This window comes from Pteronotus mesoamericanus, unplaced genomic scaffold (genome assembly GCF_021234165.1).
Source record: "Pteronotus mesoamericanus isolate MK-2021 breed Mesoamerican mustached bat unplaced genomic scaffold, CSHL_Meso_final contig_65, whole genome shotgun sequence".
Lineage (NCBI taxonomy): Eukaryota > Metazoa > Chordata > Mammalia > Chiroptera > Mormoopidae > Pteronotus > Pteronotus mesoamericanus.
In genome coordinates, this window is record NW_026555228.1 from 6,467,166 (window position 1) to 6,491,255 (window position 24,090).

The following is a 24,090-nucleotide window of genomic DNA, read 5'->3' on the forward strand; positions in this document are numbered from 1 at the left end:
TGCTATCTTGATTTTTACAGATGAGAAAACTGCGGACTAGACATTAAGGAATTTACTCACGACGAGGGAGCCAAGACTTGAGCTTCCTAGTCCATCCGAGTCCAAAGACTACGTTTCTAGTTACTCGTGCACTGAGCCAAACAAGATAAATTTGCAGGTGTGTTACTCCAAGTGGCTCTGTAAGAGGGTGTAAGGCCAGGCTTTAGACAGAGTTTGGGCTTCTGTTGAATGATCCCAAGGAGGAACTAGAAGAAGCAGGGACAGTTTAGTAACTGGGTAGCTCAGTAATTTTCATTTGGAGTAGAGAGTACCAAAGCTAGACCAAGGAGTTAAGTTCATCTGTACAACCAGCAGGTGTGAATGGAAGTGGGTGAGTCTGGTGCTTTTTCTGAGGCGCTGATAGGTGGACTCGTGGAAGGAGGAGGAGCCTGGGGAAGTCGGTCCCGGAAGCAAGGCGAGCTGCCATAGGTGGAGTGAGGCCTCGTGAGTGGGTGAGGAGAAAAGAGGGAGGAGTGTCACTTTAACCTCCTAGCTACCAGAGGTTCCACTGTGGTGTAGGGAGCGGCAGGGATAAGGTCCTGGGGAAGGGCTAGGAGGGAAAAAATACTTCCACGGCAGGGTAGAAGTTCTCGAGAAGGAGGCATTTATTTGTGCAGGGTTTCGGAAGACGAGCCACCCACGGAAACCTCTCGCTTTTCCTCTTGGGTCCTCTCAGGGAGAGGTACTCTCCCTTCGTCCCTCCGAGAGACCGCGCGGCACCTGCGCCTGCGCACAGCTGCACACTCGCTCCCTTTTTAGCCCGCCTTTTCCGGCCGGCTCTTGTGGGCGTGGTGGCGCTGGAAGATGGCGGCGCCCGAGGCAGTGATACTTCCGGAGAAGCTGAGGTAAATTGGACTGAGGGAGATGACTGGCCAGAAGAGGGGAGTGAGCAGGCCAATCCTGGATATGGAGGATGTGAAGGCAGGAAGGAAAAGGGGGCTAGGTCGACCAAGCGAGCCACCGCAGCACCTCGAGCCCCTCCGGGGACGCGGTGCGAACTCTCCGGGTTTCAATGGGCTCAGGCAGTTGAGGAGGGGAACAGGTGCCGGATGGAGAAGACCTGCCGTTTGGGCATGGAAGGGAGAGGGGTGGTGAATGAGTGTTTTGTAATCACAACACGGAAGCAAGATTTCACTCCCGAGCACCCGAGCGCTCTCCTGTCACTGGGCTCTGATGAGAGGGGAGCTCAGGCGGGCAGCGCTGCAGGTGCGGCCACTTACGCTGGAGTGTGCTTGTCTCCTTTTTCCAGCCACAAAAAATACAGGGCCGCCCTGAAGAAGGAGAAACGAAAGAAACGACGTCAGGAACTCGCCCGATTGAGAGACTCAGGTAACGGACTCCTTAACCTCTTTTCTGTGTATGAAATTACTCTCCCCACTCCCATCCTAACTTGCCACAGTGTCAAAAAGTATCCCAAGTATTGTATCAGATAAGAATTGCTGTGGCTACTGCCTCCCGAGTTATGCTAGACACATGTTGGGAACAATGTTACTATACTAAAGCGGGGGAAAAGGGCATCGTGAATCATCACCCACTGATTATATGTAAGTATTTATGAAGTATCTAATATTACAGGTGCAGGCATCATGAATTACAGCAGCTAGTACAGCCCTTGCACATAGTAAGTATTCGGTGAACACTTTTCTTTGCAAAACGAGGAGTTGAGAATTTTAGGCATTTTGCAAGTTTCTCTCAAACGAGTAATATGAGACTCTTTGTAGACTCAAGTTATTAATACACTACTGAAATATATAAGAATAAAACTAGTTATGAAACTCTTTCTAAAACAACGTATTTACAGATTACAAAACCAAGTAAAATTACATATCCAGTAAAAAGCAAATCTACATTAACTTGGTGTTACTAATGATGGGAGACAGATGCTCACAAGATGAATGCGGTACCGACTGGAGTTTGAAATGCTACTACTATTACCATTGCCCTGTGGTTATTTATGAATTTTTAAATTTTCTTAAAAATTTTTTTATTTATTTTTAGAGAGGGGAAGCGAGGGAGAGAGGGAGAGAAACATCGATGTGTGGGTGACTCTCGAGCGCCCCCTACCGGGGACCTGGCCCACAACCCAGGCGTGTGCCCTGACTGGGAATAGAACCACCGACCTTCTCATTCATAGTCTGGCATTCAATCCACTGAGCCACACCAGCCAGGGCAAATTTTCTGTTAAAATACTTCGGAACATTCATCTGTACTGGCCATGTGGTTACTTGTTCTTCATGTGGCACAATCTAATATTTATATATTAAGCCTGCCTGTTTAAGATAATGAAATTAGTACTACTAACTTAGCTGTAAAATTATATAATAGTTATAAATGTGCATGGAAGCACTGAAACCACCCTGGAGTACTGGACTGTAAGTGATTGCCATCCAGTTTATCCAGAATATGCGCTTATTCAGTTATCCTGACAATTCTTGAAGTCCACACATCATGGCCTCAAGTAACCAGGATTCTCAGGCCTTGAGAAACAGCCAGAAAGGTTTTATTTACCATTGGAGTTGCCTAGTAATTATTTTAGTTGCAATGCTTGCAATATTTAGAATGGAAAGAGCAATGTGTTTAACTGCAGGCTTTATTAGCATCTCCTTTTTTTTTTTTTTTTTCCCATTCAGTACTGGTCCACTAAAGGCAGGATAAAACATTAGGGATAAAAGGAAAAACAGGGTAGGTTGGAGTTACTCTCTTAGTGATACCTTTACCCCCCTTAAAGTTCCCAGCTACCTTTGTTCATTAACCTGTTTTCATCTAAAAATTTTTTTTAAACCTCTTACGTTTTTCCTTCCCATTTTAAATCCTATAACTGTTTTGCATTGATTTTTTTTCCCCTTTGACTTTGCAAACTGTCTTCAGACTGAGCCTTTGTGGAGAGGCTATGTATCCAGTCCTTTGGCAGTTTAGTCAGTTGAAGGTTGCAAGTCACAGGTTTGTTCAGGATTATATGACTAATGGCAGACCTAAGATTTACTGCTCCTGCTTTTGTCCACTGCAACTTCAGAATTCTTTTTTTTTTTTTAAGATTTTATTTATTTATTTTTAGAGAGGGGAAGGAAGAGAGAAACAGAGGGAGAGAAACATCCATGTGTGGTTGCTTCCCATGGGCCCCCTACTGGGGACCTGGCCTACAACCCAGGCATGTGCCCTGCCTGGGAATCAAACCAGCAACCCTTTGGTTTGCAGGCTGGCACTCAATCCACTGAGCCACACCAGCCAGGACAATTCTTTACTCAGTTGTTCTTCATGAATACTGTAGCCTACCAAACACTGCTGTTCAGTGTAGCACATGCTGGGTGAGTAAACATTACCCCAAAGGCTAGAATATAGAGATATTCTAAAGAACTGCTATGAGAGTGAATTGACCAATAATTGGTAGAAATTTCTGGAATGTCAGCCTCTCAATTACAGGTAACCTTTTTAGCTCCCAGTTCTACTTAAAATAACCTGAGATGAGCTGCCTTGTCAGCAAGTTGTAAAACTGGCAGGATTCTATATCTCCTTACATGTGTTATCAACTACCAATATTGTTCTTTTTGATGCTCATATTGTACCAAATTTGGGCAGTGGGAGCCTTATTAGAAAGTTTTAAAAACAGGATCATGCCTCAAGTGTACCTATATATTTTCCTGAATTATTGACTAAGGTTTTGTAATACTCAGATAGTTTAATAAAACATTTAAATTTCCTCAGGACTCTCACAGAAGAAGGATGAGGAAGACGAGGAAGCTATTATTGAACAACAACAAAAAGAAGAGAAACTGTTGGAGATACAGAGGTTAGCACTGACTGAAACACTTCTCGTGCAGCCAGTTGTTTGATCTGAGTATTATGTCTCTACTAACAATATGGGTCTTCTTTGTAACACCTTGTCCAAAATAGCTCTTATAAAATACCCTGGATAAACTATTTCAGTCTCTAGCTGACAGGCTAAAACTAGATGTTGCCTTTATGTTTTTATGGAAATATTTTTCACTGATTTTGCTAATTCTTAAATGTTTGTGAAAACAATCCAAATAATTAAGAAGTGTAAAAAGTGAAAGGGCTTAATCAATTCAACACACTCAAAGATAGTCACTGTTAGGAATGTAAGAAAGAAAGTATAGATGTACTGTACTCATATTCCTATAATAGGATGATATTTGTACATATTTTTCTATAAATTGCTTGCTAAATATATAGGCCATTCATTTCACTGTTGATGGAGAGATTTAATTTAACCATTTCAATGGCAACATAGTATCCATTGTATAGATATAGCATAATTTATTCTTTATTCATAATTTATAATTTACTAATGGACATTTAGGTTATTCACTATTAAATAACGCTATGTTGCTAATTAATTTACATTCAGGTTTTTTACTACTGCATAAAAAGTTGCAGTGACCATCCATGACTATATATGTCCTTGGTAATTCTCCTATTATTTGCTTAGGAAAATGTCGGGAAATGAAATGGTTGGGATCAAAAGATAAATACACATACAGTGTAGATGGGCAGGTAGGAAGGGCAACCCAGTTTGCAGTCTGCAGCCCTCCACCTGAATCAAGGTGCCCATCTCCCTATACCTTCACTCACACTAGGTGTTATCAATTTTATGAACTACTATATTCAAAAGTTTCAAATGTACATTTATTGATTAGAGTTTAATATCTCTTTTTATATTGTATTACCTATTTGTAGATTGCTTAAGTCTTGCATCATTCTCTTTTGGGATTTTTTAAGTTTGTTGTAGCAGTCTTATTACTTGATTAAGGATATTCTTTATCTGTCACATGTGTGATGTATATTTTTTCTCATTTGTCCTAACTTGGCTTACAGCATTAATTACCATAATTTTATTTTCATGTTGTCAACTTTCATCATGGTATCTGGCTTTGGTGTATGACTTATGAGGCCTCCCCCACCCCAAGATAACAGAATATTCTGTTTTTTCCTCATTATTTTTATTTTTAAACTTAAACACAACAATGAAAATATGCTTAATGCTACTCGCTTATACACTTAAAAATGGTTACAATGGTAAATTTTATGGTATGCATATTTTGCCACAATAAAAGATTTTTAAAAGGAGAAAAAACTTTATAGACACTTTCTCGCTATTCAGTGTGTTCACTGGAAATGTAGCTTCTTATAATTAATTTCTCTACCTAAAAACATAAATAATTGAAATTATCAAAATGCCAAAAAGAAAAACATGTAATGGTGATTGGGAACATGGGGTGGATGCCAGTCCTGGCCCTGCCACTTACTAGCTGTGTTCAAGTTGCTTAATCTCTTGAAGCTTCAATTTTCTTGCCTTAAATATGGAGATGAGTCACTCATAGTACCTACCCCCTAGATTCAGGGCAATTAGGTGAGGTGGTAAGTGCATAGTGCTTAACATAGTGTTACCAGATAGGGGGTGCTGTGATAACTCTAGTCCTTATTATTATAGATTTCTGTTAAACAGTTGACCCTTGAACAATGTGAGGGTTGGGGGCACTGACTCTCTATGCAGTCAAAAATTCATGTATAACGTTTGACATTTGCAATATGCCAGTCTCTACCATAGCTAAAAGACATGTTCCTAGAATCTGAAGTTGGAAATGGAAATATTTTCCCTGAAGTGTATTTGAAATTGTGGTTAGGTCCCCAGGCTAAACGTTATTTAGACATAAACCTTATTTAACTCCTAATGTCGCTGAAGAGATACAGAACAATTTCTTATACTTCATTTCCATTTCCACATTCAGTGAGAAAATGCAATCTAGGTTATAAACATCTGATTAGCTAATAAACTTTTGAAATGTAGCCCATCTTTAAATTATAAATGTATAATATTAGAGGTCTAAGATACCATTTTAAGATACACTCTATAATTGGTCATTTTTTAAAAATAAACTAGATACCTGCTGATTTATTGTTATAACTCCTTGTCATCTTAAAACCTGTAGCTTTATTTTAAAGACAAGGTCATGATGTAGTTTTATTTTTCTTCTTTCAGTAGTTTCAGTGCTTGGGGCAAACCACAGGAGTCTCCTAAGTGTATAAATAGCAGTCCAAAGGGTTATGACAGAAGATGCCAGTTTTTCCCAGTACTGCAATCTTGTAATTGACACTTTTAAAACACACAAAATAGGAAGGGTAATAATTTCTGAATGTGAAAAGCTAGATGTGGCTTTGAAACTCGTTACTCAGTTGATTGGCACCTAAACATCACTATGGTCAACCTACAGGGGAAATTCTAGTGTCGTTGTTGTATGTAAAAGATGTCATAGATACGAATGTAGAAGTAGTGATTTTAAGCTATTACCCGTTAGGAACATAGTTGCTGAAATATAGTGCTTTTCTAAGATCATTACTCCTGTCTTTTGACCCTCTTACTCCCACTTAACTGCTTTCTAGACTACGTCTTTCATGATAGTTTAATCGTTCCCAGACATGTCATTTTTACTATTGTGTGTGTGTATTTGTAGATTAATGCCCATTTCTTCTATTTGAATACATTATCACATTGACAGGCAAAAGTTACACGAGGAGTGGTTGCTGCGGGAGCAGAAGGCACAAGAAGAGTTCAGAATAAAGAAGGAAAAGGAAGAGGCAGCTAGAAAACGGCAGGAAGAACAGGAGGTACAGTATTAATCAGATAACCAATTGACCAACTCATTAACCAAAACTCATTAAGAGTTATGTATCTTTAACTTTAAAAAATGGGTATCATCCATTTTACCAATGTTATTAAAATTTTTCATTTATTTACTCTGTATGTTTTAAAAAGCGAATCTGAAAAATATTACTTTTCCTTCTCTCCCCGCTCCCCTGTAAAGAGGAAGTTAAAGGAAGAATGGGAAGAACAGCAGAGACGAGAGAAAGAAGAGGAGGCGCAGAAGCTACAGGAGAAAAGAGAGAGAGAGGTGATTCCTGTCACAGGAGGATAAAGGCGCTGCATATCCTCTTAGTGAGCAGATGTGGCAAGTGATGGGGCGGAAGAATAAGCTTTAGGCATAGCAGGGTTTGGGCCCCTTTTTTTTTTTTTTCCATCTAGAAATAGTCAAGCTTTTAGTAAAGTGTACACTGGCGTTTCCTTCTGGTGCTCTTCTTTTCATCTGTGCAGTGGTGGACCTTAAATTAAGGTTTTTCTTCAGCTTTACCCACCTTACCCTTTATACCAAGGATCAGCAAGCTGCTTGTGTAAAGGGCCAGAGCGTAAACGTTTTCGGCTTTGTGGTCCGTGCAGTCTCTGTTGGAAACACCCAGCTCTGCCAGTGTGCTGTGAAAGCAGCCATAGATAATCTGTAAATGCGTGGCTGTGGCTGTGTTCCAGTAAAACTGTGTTGTTTTATTTACAAAAAAACAGGCAGCTGGCCTCTGCTTTACACTGTGTACCACTCCGGAGCAAACGGTGTTTTTCTGAGGTTCTGTTGTATATGGGTTGACTTAGAGAATAATCTTTTGTGTAGTTTCCACATTTATTTAATTTATGAGAGTTAACTCCTTATGACATATCAGCAAGAATTAGTTGATTGAAAGAAATCAGAACTCTAATGTTGAGGAATTAGGAAAGTTTTTTGTTAGTAAATCTTGGCTTCCTTTCCAACTTGGGCTATAACACAATTGTAGCTAACATATAGTTACTCATTTTTAAAAAATCAGTAAGGTTGTATGTACATATCTCCTATATCTTCGAGATTCTTTTTAAAGATTGATTTGGTATATTTTGTTGCTGTTCCTCAACAGTGTATTTATTTCAAAGATCTCACAGTTCATCTTTCCTTGACTCATTCATCAGGATGTATCTTTTCTTTATATTGCTGAGTTTGAATAGCATGGAATTGAGTAGTTAATCATTTTATCATGGGGAAAAATGTGTTTATTTACACCTTAGTCATGATGAGGTAGACGCAGCCTCTGGGATCTTTGTGTTTTTGTGTCAGGCTATCAGTTAATTCTAGTGCAAGTGTTTTAGATGCCTTTATTTTTTAGCACTGCTTTCCAGGTAAGGCAAGACGACACTAGGCTTGTGGGGGCAGGACAATTGTTTGGAGTTTGTCATTTTTTAATAGAGAATAATTAATTCCCATTTTAGCAGTAAAATGTTCTTCGATTGAAGTCTTTCAGGCATTAGATAAAAGTTAAGGCTTCTTTTCAAAAGAGCTAAGGCTTTTGTTTCAAAGGAGGTCTGATGAGACGCTAAGGAGAAGCAGATGAAATAAAGTAGATTCTAAGCATGTATAAAGGTATATGCAATCTGTGTTTCTGCTATGTGCTAGATACCTCTCTAGTGGATAGAGATAAATCATCAAAAAAGACAATCTCTGCTCTCATTGAGTTAGTTTTCTAGCGGGGAGACCCGGATGATAAGTAAAGCAAAAAAAAAAAAAACTCATTGTAAGTGCCATCAGATCATGTTAAGAGCTATAAAAAAAAGCAGAGACTTATGTGATAGAGTGACTGGGGTAGGGAAGTACTTCTTTAGATTGCCTGGTCAAGGAAGACTTGTCTGAGGAGCTATGTGTGAGCTGACCCCTGAGTGCTGAGATCTCAGGGAGAAAAGGGGGTCTGGGCCAAGGGAAGAGGCCTGAGCATGGAGCTAAAAGAAGGTCACGGTGCCTTAATCTTAGAGACCGAAGAAGAGAGTGGCATGGTAGGATGTCAGGAGGGCAGGCAAGGCCAGATTACGTAAATCCTCCTGGATTGGAAGGAGGAATGTGAATTCTATGTTAAATGTAATGGGCAGCCATTGAACGGTTTTTAAGCAGGGAGCAACTTCATCTAATTTATATGTTTACCTTTAACAGATCATTCTGACTTTTTTATGACGAAGGGGGATTGGGTGGGGAGTGGTGGACTAAGACAAGAATGGAAATAGGTGACCATTTAAAAGGCAGCTATTCCAGGTTGGACGTGGTGGTGGTTTGGATGAGGGTAGTGCTTTGTGTAGAGAAGTACGAAGATTTGGGGTATACTGAGGCAGGGATAACAACTCTAGCTGGTAAACTGAATGTACAGCGAGGGGAAAGAAAGGGAGGGGAGTCAAGTCATATACTCATAGGTTTTTAGATTGAACTGAAACGCGGCATTTAGAGGGGTGAGGCGTAGGGAAGAAGTAGAGTTTTCTCTTGAGCATTTAAGCTGCTGAGGACCTTTATATGACCAGGTAGAGTTATCAAGTAAGCAGCTAGACAGGTGAGTCTGTTATGTAATACTTTAAGGGTCTAGGGAAGAGAAGTCTGTTGACCATGATTTCAAAACTTGTTTAAATGCCAGTGAGATCAAAACTAATGGCTTATGGCAGGACTTCCTCTGCCTTGTTGAAAAGTTTGGGATTTTCCATTATCCTTATTACTACTGTTCATGTCATATTTTAGCATCTGTTAAATTTTTATGGTGTTTCAACTAACATTGTGTTTTATTTAAACATTTTATTTATTTTCTCGGGGTGGGGGAGGGAGAAAGAAAGGGAGAGAAACATTAGTATGCGAGAGAAACATTGATTGGTTGCCCCTTGCACAAACCCAACTGGGAACCTGGCCCGCAACCCAGGCATGTGCCCTGCCTGGGAATCGAACCGACAACCTTTTACTTTGTGGGACAATGCTCAATCCACTGAGCTGCACCAGTCAGGGCTAGCATTATGTTTTATAATATTCATAATACCTCATCTTAAAAACTAGAACATATATATACTCAAATATACTAAATATGATTGTTACTATTATAAGATGATATTTTCAATATTTGGCATTCTGAGCCATTAGATGTCCTATTTGAATAAAAACTCTATATCCTTTGAAATCTTTTCAGAAGATCTGTGCTGTAGAAGGAAAATTAGAAACTGAAGCTTTTTGTATGTGTGGGTTATTAAAAATTGTTACACATGAGATTCTTAACCAGAAGAACCAGATGTGACTTACCTGATTTCCAGGTTTTCATAAGTCCTATGTTTGCACCATTTGTAGGAGGCTGTGCAGAAGATGCTGGAGCGGGCTGAAAATGAGGTATTTTCACAACCTTTCATTAAGAATTTGAGATTGATGAGCATTTCTTTAAAAATAATACTTGCAGGAATGTTAATTTTGCAGTTGACTGTTCAGATCATGTCTGCAATATCTGGGATCACTTTTGTGGCTCTGTGGTTTATGCAACAACAGGAACCACAAAAGTTATTGATGAACAAAAGCAAATGGTATTGAATTACCCCTGTGGGCTGTACTTGTTTATAGTCCTTAACGTACAGATCAGCAACAGCACACACTCTTAGCCCACGAGGGAGCGTTTAACCTGCTTCAGAATAACCTTGATTTCTCTCAGTCTATCAAGTGTTTTGACCCTTTTCAGAGTGGATGGACAAAGGGAAACCTTGGTGACTGCTCCTGGTTACCATAGTGATGCCTGATAATGTGCAGTGACTGGGAGCCAAGACAGACACACAGCACGTGTCTCAGCACAATTGTTTGTAAAGTCTCAATCGCATGTCACAACTTAAGTGTATATATTGTTAAAAGAATATTTTTAAGTCTTCATTATGGACCAAAATATTTGAATACATTTTAAACATTTTATGCTTTATGGATTTTTACACCATCAGTAAACTCATGGCTATTTTCAACAGCTGGAAAGTACTGCCACATGGCAAAACCCAGAACCACCCACGGACTTAAGAATAATGGAGAAAGATCGAGCTAATTGTCCATTCTACAGTAAAACGGGAGCTTGCAGATTCGGAGATAGGTAACTAATTTGTTTTATCATGGCAAAATTAAGTGCCTCAAAATGTTGAGGCTTCTGAGTTTTGTGTTTGGGGGTGACTCGGGCTTGAGCTTGAGGTGTTCACAGTCAGGCGCCTGCTGTGTTCTTGCTGCTTCTCCACATCCCCTGCCTTCTGTCCTCTGCTCCCCCCATACTGCTCACCCACAGCCTGTTTCGGGGAGAGGGAGAGTTTCCTTTGCATGCTCTCCACAGCTTTATGAAGACCTTTTGCTTTTTCTTTTCTTCCCATGCTTGCGTTAGTCCACGTGGGACAACTTGGATGGGGGAAATCATCTATTTCAAGGGACTGGAGCAGCCTGGCTTTATTTTTTTGAATGGCAAACACTGCACAAAAGAGGCTTTTAAAAATTAGCATGCCTAAAGGGATAGCTGTGAAAGACAGGATCCGAATGTGGAGGAAAAGTGTTCTGATTTATTCTCAGTCAGCTCTGACTTGAACAGACGCCGGGTTCAAAAACTGCCTTTACTGACTGTCACTTTGGAAAAGTTGCTTAAGCTCTCTGTGCCTTAGTTCCCTCATCTTCAAAATGGGGGTTAAAAACAGTACCCCCTCATAAGGGGGTTGTGTGGGTGAAAGGAGAGAATGCAGGGAAAGCAGGTAGAACAGTGCCTGGCAAATGGCAAGTACTCAGAGTGGTTTTTGTTTTTGTTGCCCTTATTCTCCGAGACACTCTTGTCGCCAGCTTCTTTTGCATCAGTGTTTCTGAAACAAGGCATTCATGTGAAAAACTAAGTGTTGAGGTCTTCACTCATTTAGCAAATACTTATTTATACCAACTATATGCCAGGCAATGGTGATTTTTATAATTTGGCCTGTTTGAGAATAAATAAAACTCAAATTAGGCAAATAATTCATAATGGTCAGTGAATCCATCCGAGGCAAAATGTAGTTATTACTATGCATTCTGTAGAAGGAAAGAGCTAATCATATCTTAGTGTCCTATTAATTCCAAAGAGGGATATGAATAGGCAATTTAATATGTATTCAGTGAGAAACTGTATGTTGTCTCTCGTGTTTATCTTACTCATAGAATTATCCATGCTGTAAGTTCATTTCGTTCTTTGAAAATATGAACCTTCTCTATTTCTTCTGTTTCTTTTTAAATTTAAACCTTAATACCATTTTACAGTTTTTAAGAACAGCGTTCCTCAACCCTAGATATGCATTAGAATCACCTACAAAGCTTTAAAAAAATTATGCCCTACCTGAAATTGAGTAAATCAGAGTCTCTAAGACTTGGGCAGCCTTAGGTGAAATGTCCTCAGGTATGTCTAATGTGTCCCAGGATTGAGAGTCCCTAGTGTTGGGTGTGTAACTCCTTTTGTATTTTACAGTAGGATTATATACCCCAAGATGTTCTGTGAAAGGATTGATAGGATCTGGTCAATAGTGAAAGCTTCCTCTTGAGGAACTGGAAACTAATGAAACTTTATTTCCCTTTGTACTTTTACAAGTGTTTTCCAAATATATAGTCAATTTCATTGAGAAATAGTAATGATTGATGTAAAACACCTCCCCACCAAAATAAAAAATGTGCAGTGAATTACCTTTGAAAGACAGTAGAGACTCAATCTGAGTTCACATTTGTGTAGGTAGTTGAATCAGATTGCATTTGCAGGATTCCTCATTGATGATATATCTCTAACATTTCCTTGAATTTTAAGACTTTTGGTCATCTGATTATGGATTCTCCTTCTGTTGGGCATAAGACTGAAGGAGAGATGCCTAAATGGTTTCAGGAAATCAGTTGACTGCTTATTTGTGGAAAGGGGAGCCTGTCGGGCTCCCGAAACTCACCCCTGGGAGTTGTTTCAAGGAAATACCGATAGTGGTCAGATTAATTTGTGAACATTTCTTAATATTTTGCTAGGCATAGGAACTTTCACCATTACAACTATCCAAAAAAAAAAAAAGAGCGCTTTGGATATTTTCATTGTTTAAGCGATGTGTTGTAAAATCAAATTCAATGAAAGTGGCAGTTACAAATTCCAGCACCATCCCTTCAGACAAAAACTCTGTGCCCCTTTTACAGGGAGCCATAGGGACTTGCTCTGGATCACATAACTGTTCGTTTCTGTTGAGGTCTGTCATGTCATCAGACAAACACTTCCATAGCTTAAGCATTTCTTTGGTTGCTTTGTTTTTGTAATTAATAGAATTCAATTCTAGAACGTTCCCGGAGTTGATATTTTTTGGAGTCACAATTTTGAGGAGAGTTATTTTTTTCTCTCCTAAAAGAACATAATTATTGATGAAAGGTAAAACTTATTTATTGGAGTAGTTATTTATACCTCACCTATTTCCAGAAGCAATTTAAAGAAAGCTCACAGTCTCCTGCACTAAGTTTAATAAACTAAAACAAATTGAAATCAAGGAAAGGAGAAAGTGGGTTGTGAATGTGCAGTACATTTCGCCCTGGATTTGAATACATCCCAGGCAGGTGGCAAACTACATAGTTCTTACCAAAAAGGAAGAATGAGCAGTATCTCTGGAAAGACAGAGATTTTCCTGGTATCACATTCTAAATGTTTCTCCCCTGAAATACTATATAAAGACACTGAGTAGGGAGGTGGACAATAACTTTGATAGATGTTTTGTTAACTTGCATGTGTAATTTTCACGAGAATTTCTTACAGAGACCTTCAATAAGTGATTGACCCTAACTGCATTATATTTATGAGTTCAAAGGTGAGGGGTACCCGGAGTGTTCCCTTGAAAAGACAAAAAGAGGTGCAGTCAGTTAGCTTTACCTGAGGGGGCATTTGGAGACCCACACCATTTATTGGCTGTCCTTGGGGTAAGATAATGTTTAAGTAGGTGATTTTGTGGCAGTCTTACTTGATTCAAGTATCTGGGCAATAATAGGTAAGTAATGTGTCCTAAACAAGGGTTCTCGAACATGGCTGACCTTCAGGACTAGGTAGGCAGTTACTTTGAAAATTCAGGTCCCCTACTCTTTGAGGTCTGAACAGATAGTTTGGGGCAGGAACTGAGAAATCTCAGTTTTCCCGACATGATTCTAGAATCACACAGGCTTGTACCACAGCATTAGACTGCCCTCCTGATTTTTCTTGTTTTAGCTGACTTTGCAGTAGGAGCTATAGGGCTGGCCTTGAATATACTCACATTGTATGACCTGTCTCCAGGCCAAGGGGATTTTGCCTTAGACAGGGACTTTGGCTCTGTTTCAGAACTTAGAAATGCTCTTTTGACACCCTGGGAACTAGAGTCAAGTTCTTTATGATGTAATAAGCCCATGAGCAGAATGTTAACTTTGTTAAATTGGTTTCTTGTTTAATTCTGCATGTGCTTCATATTTGTAAAATTCTGATTCACTGCGAACACTTGTCAGCCAGGTTGAATCGTTGCTGTGCACTGTCGGCAGCTGTACTTGGGAAGGTGGATCTCATCACAAGGTCCCTAACTGAATAATGTAGGAGATCCTTTGGAAAAAAGAAAATTTCATAGTAGTGAACACTGATTGCACAATTCTGAGCTGGGCACAGTGTGTGCAGGCCATTGTGCAGTTAGCTCACTAGGTGTGCAGATATATATTACAGACATGCAAAGTGAGTATGAGTTAACCATTTAGTCATTTCAGGGCCACTATTTTTTCCCAACACATGCCTAATTCAACTTTTTTTTTTCTTAATAAGTTGTGGAGATTTTTTTTCCTAAAATTTTTTTCTGTATCAATTTTTAAACTAGAAACCAAATCAGGAAAATTTTGATGATTTGGAATCTTGAACTACATTTTCCCCCTCATTTTATTTTAGGAGAAGGAGTAAATAAGAAAATAAACTCATATAAAAGATTTTTTAAAAAAATACCTCAAGTATGGCCTGGTCCATTTTACACTACGAAAAGAAAATTGTTCATAATGGTTAGCCTCCTTCAATTAAATACAAATTAATTATATTTACCACACCATATAATGAACAGGCCATAGTAGTAGACTGTAGGTTAACTCATTCTCTTGCATCCTCTCTTACCTACCAGCCAGGTGACTTGGGTAAGTGTGCTTCTCTAAGCCTCAGCTTTCTTCTTTGCAAAGTGGGGAGAAATACTACCATCAAACTGTCCTGGCAGGTTTCAAGGATCAGAGGGGGAAAAAAAGTAAAAATGCCATGACAACTATGAAATGCTATACATGTATGGGATTGAAATACTCCATTAGCTGGGAACTTAGATTACCCTATTGTCTAAGCATCGGGTTAGTGGACGATTGTGTAGAAGCACAGTGTATTGTTTTCACCTTCCTCCTAGGTCCCACATAGGGTATCTGAATGGCAAATGAACTTGGAAATAATTTCCAGCTTCACATTCTAATGAAAGTGATTATATTGATCAGTCTGAGAACAGTTTCCTTAAGTGTTGAAATTTGATGTCTGAATGGGTTTTATTGTCTTACAGTTAAGTCAAAACTGCCAAGTTACTCAATTTAAAGCATGCTCTTTATGTGTAATTTGTAACGATTGGGCTACTGAAGGGGAGCTTTTCCTTGATGTGCAGGTGTTCACGTAAACACAATTTCCCAACGTCGAGCCCCACCCTCCTCATTAGAAGCATGTTTACAACGTTCGGGATGGAGCAGTGCAGGAGGGACGACTATGACCCCGACGCCAGCCTGGAGTACAGCGAAGAAGAGACCTACCAGCAGTTCCTGGACTTCTACGAGGACGTGCTCCCGGAGTTCAAGAACGTGGGGAAGGTGATCCAGTTCAAGGTGGGCGTGCACAGGGTGCCTGAAGGGGATGGGCTTACTTCCTGCGGAAGTACCTGATGGGACCAGAGAGCAAGGGCTCTCCATCTGGGTGGGGGCATGTGCGAGAGCACAGCGCGTGGCCCAGTGTCTGCCACCCAGCCACTGCGGTGAATGTAACTTCCTTCCCTCAGTAGAAGTACTATGTAAACTCATGTAGTAGCATGAATGTTCCTGGGTGCCAGGGACTAGATGGGAAAGGCTCTTTGATCTCTTCAGTACCTTTGTGGTCTAACTCTTCCAGCTGGTGAATTCTCTGCAGGAGATCCCCACAGACAGCTGTGCCAGCATTTAGTCAGTTAGAGGCCACCTGTGTTGGAGAACGCCCTCCTTTCCTCCCTCCCTCTGTCTGTAGAGGGTCTCACCTAGAGCTGCAGTGTACACAGTGTTAGCACCACTCCACTTACTGAGTTTGTTGTTACATTGTTGCATTATAATGAAGGTGCCACCCCAGGTGCATGTTCTTTCTTCTGGAGCTATCCTAGAACACAGGATCTTGGGTCCCTTTTTTTACAGTTTTTATTCATTGGATAATTTCAATACTGAACATAGTATTCCCAAAGTCAATGTTCGGTGCAGCATACAGGAGGAAAAAGAGGCATTCAGGTTGCACAGAATTATTCTAACACATTCCTTAAGGCAAGAGGAAAGTCAGATGCATAGCCACTGCTCCTGGGACCCAGAAGTTGACTCCTACACAGTGAAGCCTCCTGCTTTGTGATTTGATCAGATCCAATCTTGAATGATTATTTTATGTTAGGGCAGGGAAAATGCCCCATAATTTGAAAAAAGGAATGGAGCTTTTTTTTTTTTTTCTTCCTGCTCTTTGGAAGTGACAGTTGGAATAGCCAAGAACAGAGCAACTGCTAATCAGCAACACGCATGAAATTCAAGGTTGTGCTGCTTTCTGTCAATCTCAAGGTTTTTAAAATTCTTTAAAAAATTTCTTCCCCCTTTGCCTTTTATTTCTGGTACATATACATTCTGGAACATGTCACCTTACCTCTCTGTGCCTTTTCCTCATCCCCAAAGTGAGGGGATTAGACAATACCAGCCGTTTCCCTTGCAAGGCCCCGACATTATACTGCTCCATCAACTTCTTGGTGGAGCCACCTTCAAAACTTGAGACCAGTTAGTGGAAATCACATCATTGCCACCTACTAACCACAGTGTATTTTTAAAATTTTGTTTAGAATTCTGTCAGCCAAGCTCATGCTAACCACAGTGGCAGTTATAAATCAAAAGCTGTTTGTTTAGGAAAATTTCTAAAACTTCACATTTATCATGGAAAATTAATAACAGGGTCTTGGGAACCACTGGCTTAAGTGATTTCTAAGGTCCCTGGCGCAGCTGATGTGGCCTCCCGAGATATAAACTTGTTAGTCCATATGGATCCTGCCTCTTTTGGGATACTCTGATAAAAATTCACTGGAACAGATTTGTAAAATTAAACATTTATTTTGAAAATAGAAGCTAGACAGTGATATGAATATTTGAGGACCTTTTTATACCATTACATAAAACCAAGTCAGATGTGTCATTTTTGAAGTCAAAAAAACAAATGTTCAAGCTAACTAGTAATAGGAACAGTGCATATTGAAATAGGAGATTATTCACACCTATCAGGTAAAAAATTATAAATTCTCTTAATATCAAGCGTGGGCAAGGATGTGTGATTTAGTAAAACCACTTCAGAGGGCGGTAGTTTGTCAGCACCTAGTGAAGTTGTAGACCCACAAACCTGCACACCGCTTGTGGTCATGCATGCTGGAGAAATCTGTACACCCACAGGCACGTGCTCCAGAGTGCTGGCTGCTGTGCTGCTTGTTGATGAGAAATTGGAAGTACCTTGGATATCTGTCATTAGAGGGGCAGACAAATTAATTTGGCAATTTAATATACCCAGTATATAGTAGTTAAAGTGAATCATTAAATTTATGGGATTACATCTTGTGAAAAGAATGTGGAATAAATACTATATATGTAAAATTTTAAAATGTGCAAAGTAGTGCTATACATTGTCAATATAGATACATGTTTTCTTTGCATATTTACACATAAAAATGTATATCACAATATATACATGGTAGACATATGTATAAATTTTATGTGTATGTATATTTTATGTCTGTGTATATGTGACTATAGATACTTGTTTGTGTGCGTGGTGTGTATTTATGTTTGGAATGTGAAGGATACACCCAACCTAGGATACAGTGCTCATGTACGTGATGGAGGAGGGAGAATAAGATGGAATAGCTTCAACTGGGTCTTCAATGTTACACATATTTAAACATTCTCAGTCAAAAAGGAAAAAGGTTTGTGTTAAATCTGGGTGGTGTATGGATTGGCTGACTTCTATTCTCTGTATTTTTATGCATACGTGAAACATTTCATATCTGTGGGGGGAAAAAAGAATCTGGGTGAACAGGGATAAGATAATTGGGGTCTGCAGTACTGCTGTGTGCTGAAGCGTACCTTAAATAGATGTGAGAGTGGGGTAGTACCTTGATTTTGAACTCTTCGATTGATAATTGATAACTACATTTGGTAGTACTGAGCTGAACAAAGTGCATTTAGTGACCGAAGGGCTTCTTTTCCTTAGTTGTTTTTTTTTGTTTGTTTGTTTGTTTTTGTTAATGATGGAATTCTTCATTGCTCCTTAGGTCAGCTGTAACTTGGAACCTCATCTGAGGGGCAATGTGTATGTTCAGTACCAATCGTAAGTATAAATGTCTTCACATTTTGTCACAGTACAGTGTTATGATTATGTTGAGGTCTGGGATGGTTTCCAATGAATTTATAACTTTCATATGCATGGTATTTTTAAAAATGTAAATATTAAGAGCTGATTCAGAAATATGAAGGGATTTGAAAATAATACATTTGGATTTCATTCTTTGTATAAGTACATAGTTTTGAATCTTTTATAATGTAGTTATTGTTTTTACTTAATATAATTTTAATAATTAAAATACAAACAGAAAGGGATAACTAGAATAGACAATAGAAAAGTATAAATCAAGAGTATGAATTGGGAATGGAAGCCCCAAGTAATCTTAGTGTGCAGCTAGTGTATCACTTCTGCTTGTTTTGCTTCTTGCCTGGGCTGGGCTGTGGCTAATGGGTTAAATTAACTATTGTAATAAGAGGAACACCAATCTTGGCTGAGAAACAATGGGCTGTAACAGTGGAAAATACTTCTGCCTTTTTAGTGGTCCAGTCTTTTGATTTAAGAAGCTTTGACTCAGGCCAGTTTCCATGCATCAGAACCTCTCAGAGGGTTAGCAAAAAGAATTCCTGGATAAATTGTGAGCTTCAGGAACTTGACTGTTGTAGGGTACTCTTTCAGTAGTACAAAAGCAGTGAGCTCGGTGATCCTACAATCAACTAATAAAAGGGTTACATAACAACAGGATTAATCTACATATTAGAATGTTACTATAAAGTGCATCCTTTAATTTGTGATTTGAAGGGAAGAGGAATGCCAAGCAGCTCTTTCTCTGTTCAACGGACGATGGTACGCAGGACGACAGCTTCAGTGCGAGTTCTGCCCAGTGACCCGGTGGAAAATGGCTATTTGTGGTAAAATACAACATGACAACTTTCCCCCAGTTGTTCCACACTTATATAAAAGGACATTCTTAGTGAAGAAACACCCCACAATCTTGTAAAGGGGCGAAGCATAGCTTTTACCTCACAGTGTAGATGAACCAAGATCATTATATAAAGGATATCACATTTTAGATCTGTAACAGACCTTGTAGGTCTTTTTATGCATGAGATGATTGAGATCAGCGTTTTGGTGACAAGAGCTGGAGCTGAATGGGGTCTTCCATTCTTGGGCCTGGGCTCTGTATCTGACACCTTAGGAAGCCTGGGAAATTGTGTCAGGGGGAAGCCACCTTTCCCTGTTGCGGTTTCAAAGCTTTTTGCTATTCGTTGGCTCACCTCACTTGAGCTATGTTGTTTTCCCCATCTTTATCCCTAATGAATCTTTGGTCATCTTTGCCACCTAAAACATTAGCTATAACCTTCCCTGTCTTACTTGAAATGCATGCTTTTGTGCAATAGGTTGATTCTTGCTGTAGGATGTGGTAAGGGTACATTTAGTCAGGCTAACTCATCAACAGTGACCCCAGATCAGGAAATGAGTCAGTCCTTTGAATAGCCAACAATTTGGATGGCCTCGTTCTTGTTGGATTTCTGTCAAATGGGCTCAGCCAAACTCTATTGCTGGGCCACCTGTTGGCAAAGAGATGGAGTTATCCATGTCGTAGGGGAGCATGTCTCTGACCCTTTGCTTTGCTTTACACTTGCCTTTTGAACATGTCTTACTTAAAAATTTATAATTTTTAAAGTCTGAATCTTTGGCAACCTGGTCTTAATATATACTTTCACTCAAAAACAATTTATTCAAGAGAAAAAGATTTTGGAATTCCTTGCTTTGGAAAACCGAAAGAATAATTACGCCTTAAGTTTCAAGGCTTGGAGACTGAAAGAAATGGAACTGTTTTCTTTATAAAGGCAGTTACTTTTGTCAGTTCCTGGTAATCTAGTATGGTTTCAGGGAGGCGCTTCTGAGTGTGACTGACTCCCCCAAAGTGGGAGACTATTTCATTTGTTGTTTTCAACATAACAGCTTGGTTATTTTTCCTAGTTACTAATGCTATTGAGCATTTTTTCATGTCCTTGTTATTGGCCATTTGTGTATCTTCTTTGGAGAGATGTTTATTCAGATCTTTTGCCCATTTTTAATTAGGTTATATATCTTTTTATTATTGAGTTGTAATATGAGTTCATGATTTATTCTACAGATAAGTCCCTTATCATAGATATGATTTGTCAATATTTTCTCCCATTATGTGGGTTCTTATTTCACTTTCATGGTGTCCTTTGAGGCACAAAAGTTTTTTTTGTTGAAATCCCATTTGTCTATTTTTTCTTTGCTTGTGCTTTTGCTCTCATATCTAACAACCCATTGCTTAGCCCAGTATCACGAAGATTTTACTTGTGTGTTTGCTTTAGAGTTTTATAGTTTCATGTCTTACATTTAGGACTCTGATCCATTCTGACTTTCCTTTTGTATATAGTGTGTGGTATGGAGACATTTCACTTTTAACTGTTTTACATATTTGGGGAATTTACTACTTTAAAAAAAAAAAGTTTGAAAACCCTCAAAGAATCTCTGAGTTCAAATAGATTTCACCTTTGACAAGAATCTTCCAGGTAAATTTAAAAGCATTAGGCCAATGTTTACCATCGTCTTGGTAAAGTGTTAAGTAGGGATTTACACTGTCAGTGAATGGGATGGTGAAACCCTAGAAAAAATTGTGGCCACCGCCTGTTCGGTTGCACTCCACGCTACTCCAGTAGAGGAACAGGATAGCCTGGCTAATTAAAACTTCTGATGTGTTACTTTTCACAGTGCCATTTGTTAGTGCACTTGAATATATTTGAAATTCTGGGAACCAAAACTGTGGCATTGATTTACGTAAGCCCCTTTTAAATAATACACAGAAGAAAATAGTTCTATCACATCCAACATGAGAAATGTACTTTCTAAGAAGGATAAAGTGCCAGCCATAAATGCCCTTTCCTCACTCTGCCATTGCAGGTTTATTTGAAATACAACAATGCCCAAGAGGAAAACACTGCAACTTTCTTCACGTGTTCAGAAATCCCAACAATGAATTTTGGGAAGCTAACAGGGACATCTACCTGTCTCCAGATCGGTCTGGCTCTTCCTTTGGTAAGAACTCAGAGAGGAGAGAGAGGATGAGCCACCATGATGAGTACTACGGCAGGCCCAGGAGGAGGAGAAGCCCCAGCCCCTCTCGTTCCTACAAAAGGAATGGGGAAACCGAAAGGAAAAGAAGAAGTAGCCACAGGGAGAAGAAATCTCACAAACACACGGCAAAAAGTCACGAAAGGCACAGTTCACGAAGTAGAGAAAGAAAAAGGGATCGCAGCCGGGGCCGGGGCAGCCAGAGCAGGAGCCGTCGGAGCCGGAGCCGGAGCAGGAGCCGGAGCCGGAGCCGGAGCCCAAGCCCCACTAGGTCCAGGAGTCGCGGCAGGAGGAGGTCAGGTAGTAGAGACAGAACTATTCATAGTCCCAAATCCAAATAAACCAATTTTGTTTTGAAATGATTGCATATCTTATTTATTGTGGCTGCTGCATACCTGGATAGAGGGCTCTGAGCTTAAATGGGTTAGCAAGTCTGGCAGAACCCTATGTCATCTGCATTCCTTAAAAATACTCTTATTCTTTCATAATTTATGTGCTTCTTTTTAGAAAAGCTGAAATGTATAAATAACACGAATATTCCTTGTAATCCTAACCTTTAAAGATAACCAGTTAAGCCCTGGCTGGTGTGGCTCAGTTGGTTGGGCGTCCTGCAAACTGAAAGATCACTGGTTCAATTCCCATTCAAGACACATGCCTGGGTTGTGGGACCCGATCCTAGTTGGGGGCCTGCGAGAGAGGCAACTCATCAATGTTTCTCTCACATCAATATTTCTCTCCCTCTCTTTCTCCCGTCCTTCCACACTCTCTTAAAAAAAAAAAAAAATTAACACTGGAGCGTTACTTTAGTCTTTTTTCTTTTCCTATGAGTGTGTAACCATTTTTTTACAGAAATGTCTGCAGTTGAATATGCTTTTACTCACACAAAATACCATCACATTTCCTCAAACCCCTATTCTTAATGTTATTTTTACTCTCTGCATAGTGTCGATCTATCAGTTTATTCAACCATATCCCTCTTGTTGGATTTTAATTTATTTTAACTCTTACACTATTAAAGAATCCTGTGCTGTTAAACAATCCTGTGGTGGATTTCCTTACTTTCATACATCTCTGATCATATTTCTTGATAAATTACATCAAGAGCTATAAATACTGAAGTATTTCCAAATTGCCCTTGAGAAAAACTACCAAAAAAGTTGTCAATAATAAATGTTGCTATTCCTACACCCCACATTACTTTTCTCTTTGCCAATCTGGTAAATGTTTTGTGTTTAAAACTGTATGCATTGGCAAAGTCAAACACTTTTTCTGTATTTATTGGACATAAAATTTGATTATCCTTTATTAGTAATCTATTGGCTTTTCTACATGCTATAGCTGAACACCTTTTTTACTTTAAAAATTCACTTTCTTGGTTTTAAAGTACTAAGGGGTAGTCAATTTTTCCCTTCCCTCCTACCCCATATTTGCAGTCCTTCCTCACTTAGAGGTTTCCCATTGGGGTGTTCTTTGCTCTAGTGTATTAGAGTTCTCTATATACAGGTTATCACTACTGAATATGCCTAGTGTTATAGCAATTCTGGTTTAAAAAAAACAACTGGTTAGAGAACATTCTATTTAAAAAGCTTAAGGAAGCCCTGGCTGGTGTGGCTCCATGGACTGAATGCCAGCCTGCAAACCAAAGGGTGACAGGTTTGACTCCCAGTCAGGACACGTGCCTGGGTTGCGGGCCAGGTCCCCAGCTCGGGGTGCGCGAGAGGCAACTATACATTCATGTTTCCCTCTCTCACTTCCCCTCTGTCTGAAAATAAATAAAATCCTTTTTAAAAAAAAAGCTTAAAATATTGTTCTTAGATTTCAGATCATAAAAAATGCTGTCACACTTCCTCATAAATTTTTAAATTCCTCATTAACCTCCTTTCCGTTGATATACTAGGGATCTTGAATTTCTGAGTATATGGAATTTGAAAACTTGGAGATTTGGAAATAGATTTAAGGATACACAAAATAGTGAAGTTAACAGAAATAGGAATAGAAATTTCTTCACAATTGGGATTTCTGAGTGATATCTGTTGAAAATGAGCCCTTTAATCAGTAGTCTATAAAAGGGAGTATGTGGTCCAGAATACATTTCACTTTAAAAATTGATTTGTTCCAGGCTTTAAATGCCCTAAAATGACTGAAAATTTTCTTCAATTATCTACAGGATTCACTAATGTCAAATAATTATCACTAAATTCAATTTTTCAATACTTTCCTAAATACAGCCAAGTTATTCAAAGTTGAATAGTCTAGTAGATCGTGGAGGGGAGAATGATGGAGGAAAAACACCAGCTTGTGCTCAAGGTTAGGACATACGACTTTCCCAAGTGTCAGTGGGCAGTGTGCTATGGATGGGAGGTATGAAGCAATTTTTAAACCACTGTCTGGTTTATTATCCTGATAAATGTCCATCTTGAACTTAAACTTATAACCTGACTACTACTTGTGATTCAAAAATTCCAACTCTATATTGCCCGCAGCCCATAGGCTTGTTTTCAGTGAGTAAATAACAGTGTTGGAGGCTCCTTATATCTTCCACTATCTTTTTTTTTTTTCCCAGCAGACTAGGAATTTGATGGTAGTTGTTTCCTTGTTCTTAAATGTCATTTTAGTTATGTAACATTTCCGATCTATAGTTAATAGGAGGTCCCTTAACTAAACCTGGATTTGCTGCTGCTGAGACACTAGTTGGCAAAATCAGTCTGTTCAGTGAGTGTGCTGGCAGGTCCAGTT

At 39.3% G+C, this 24,090-nt stretch overlaps 1 protein-coding gene across 1 annotated transcript; it reads left to right on the forward strand.

Moving 5' to 3' along the window:
* The first annotated feature begins 625 nt into the window (after positions 1-625).
* Positions 626-21,695, forward strand: ZRSR2 (zinc finger CCCH-type, RNA binding motif and serine/arginine rich 2). Its single transcript, XM_054581192.1, has 11 exons — positions 626-884; positions 1,289-1,368; positions 3,742-3,826; positions 6,555-6,663; positions 6,861-6,947; positions 9,993-10,031; positions 10,646-10,764; positions 15,317-15,530; positions 18,233-18,288; positions 19,042-19,151; positions 21,184-21,695. Exons 1-11 carry the CDS (start codon positions 844-846, stop codon positions 21,693-21,695), a joined length of 1,452 nt encoding a protein of 483 aa, XP_054437167.1. The 5' UTR covers positions 626-843.
* The last annotated feature ends 2,395 nt before the right edge of the window (positions 21,696-24,090 follow it).

Excerpts from the sequence above, each read along its gene's own strand:
- ZRSR2 (XM_054581192.1), top strand. The coding sequence starts at position 844 with ATGGCGGCGCCCGAGGCAGTGATACTTCCGGAGAAGCTGAG. Across the intron at positions 6,664-6,860 it reads AACGGCAGGAAGAACAGGAG|AGGAAGTTAAAGGAAGAATG; the intron begins GTACAGTATTAA and ends TCCCCTGTAAAG. Across the intron at positions 6,948-9,992 it reads AGGAGAAAAGAGAGAGAGAG|GAGGCTGTGCAGAAGATGCT; the intron begins GTGATTCCTGTC and ends CACCATTTGTAG.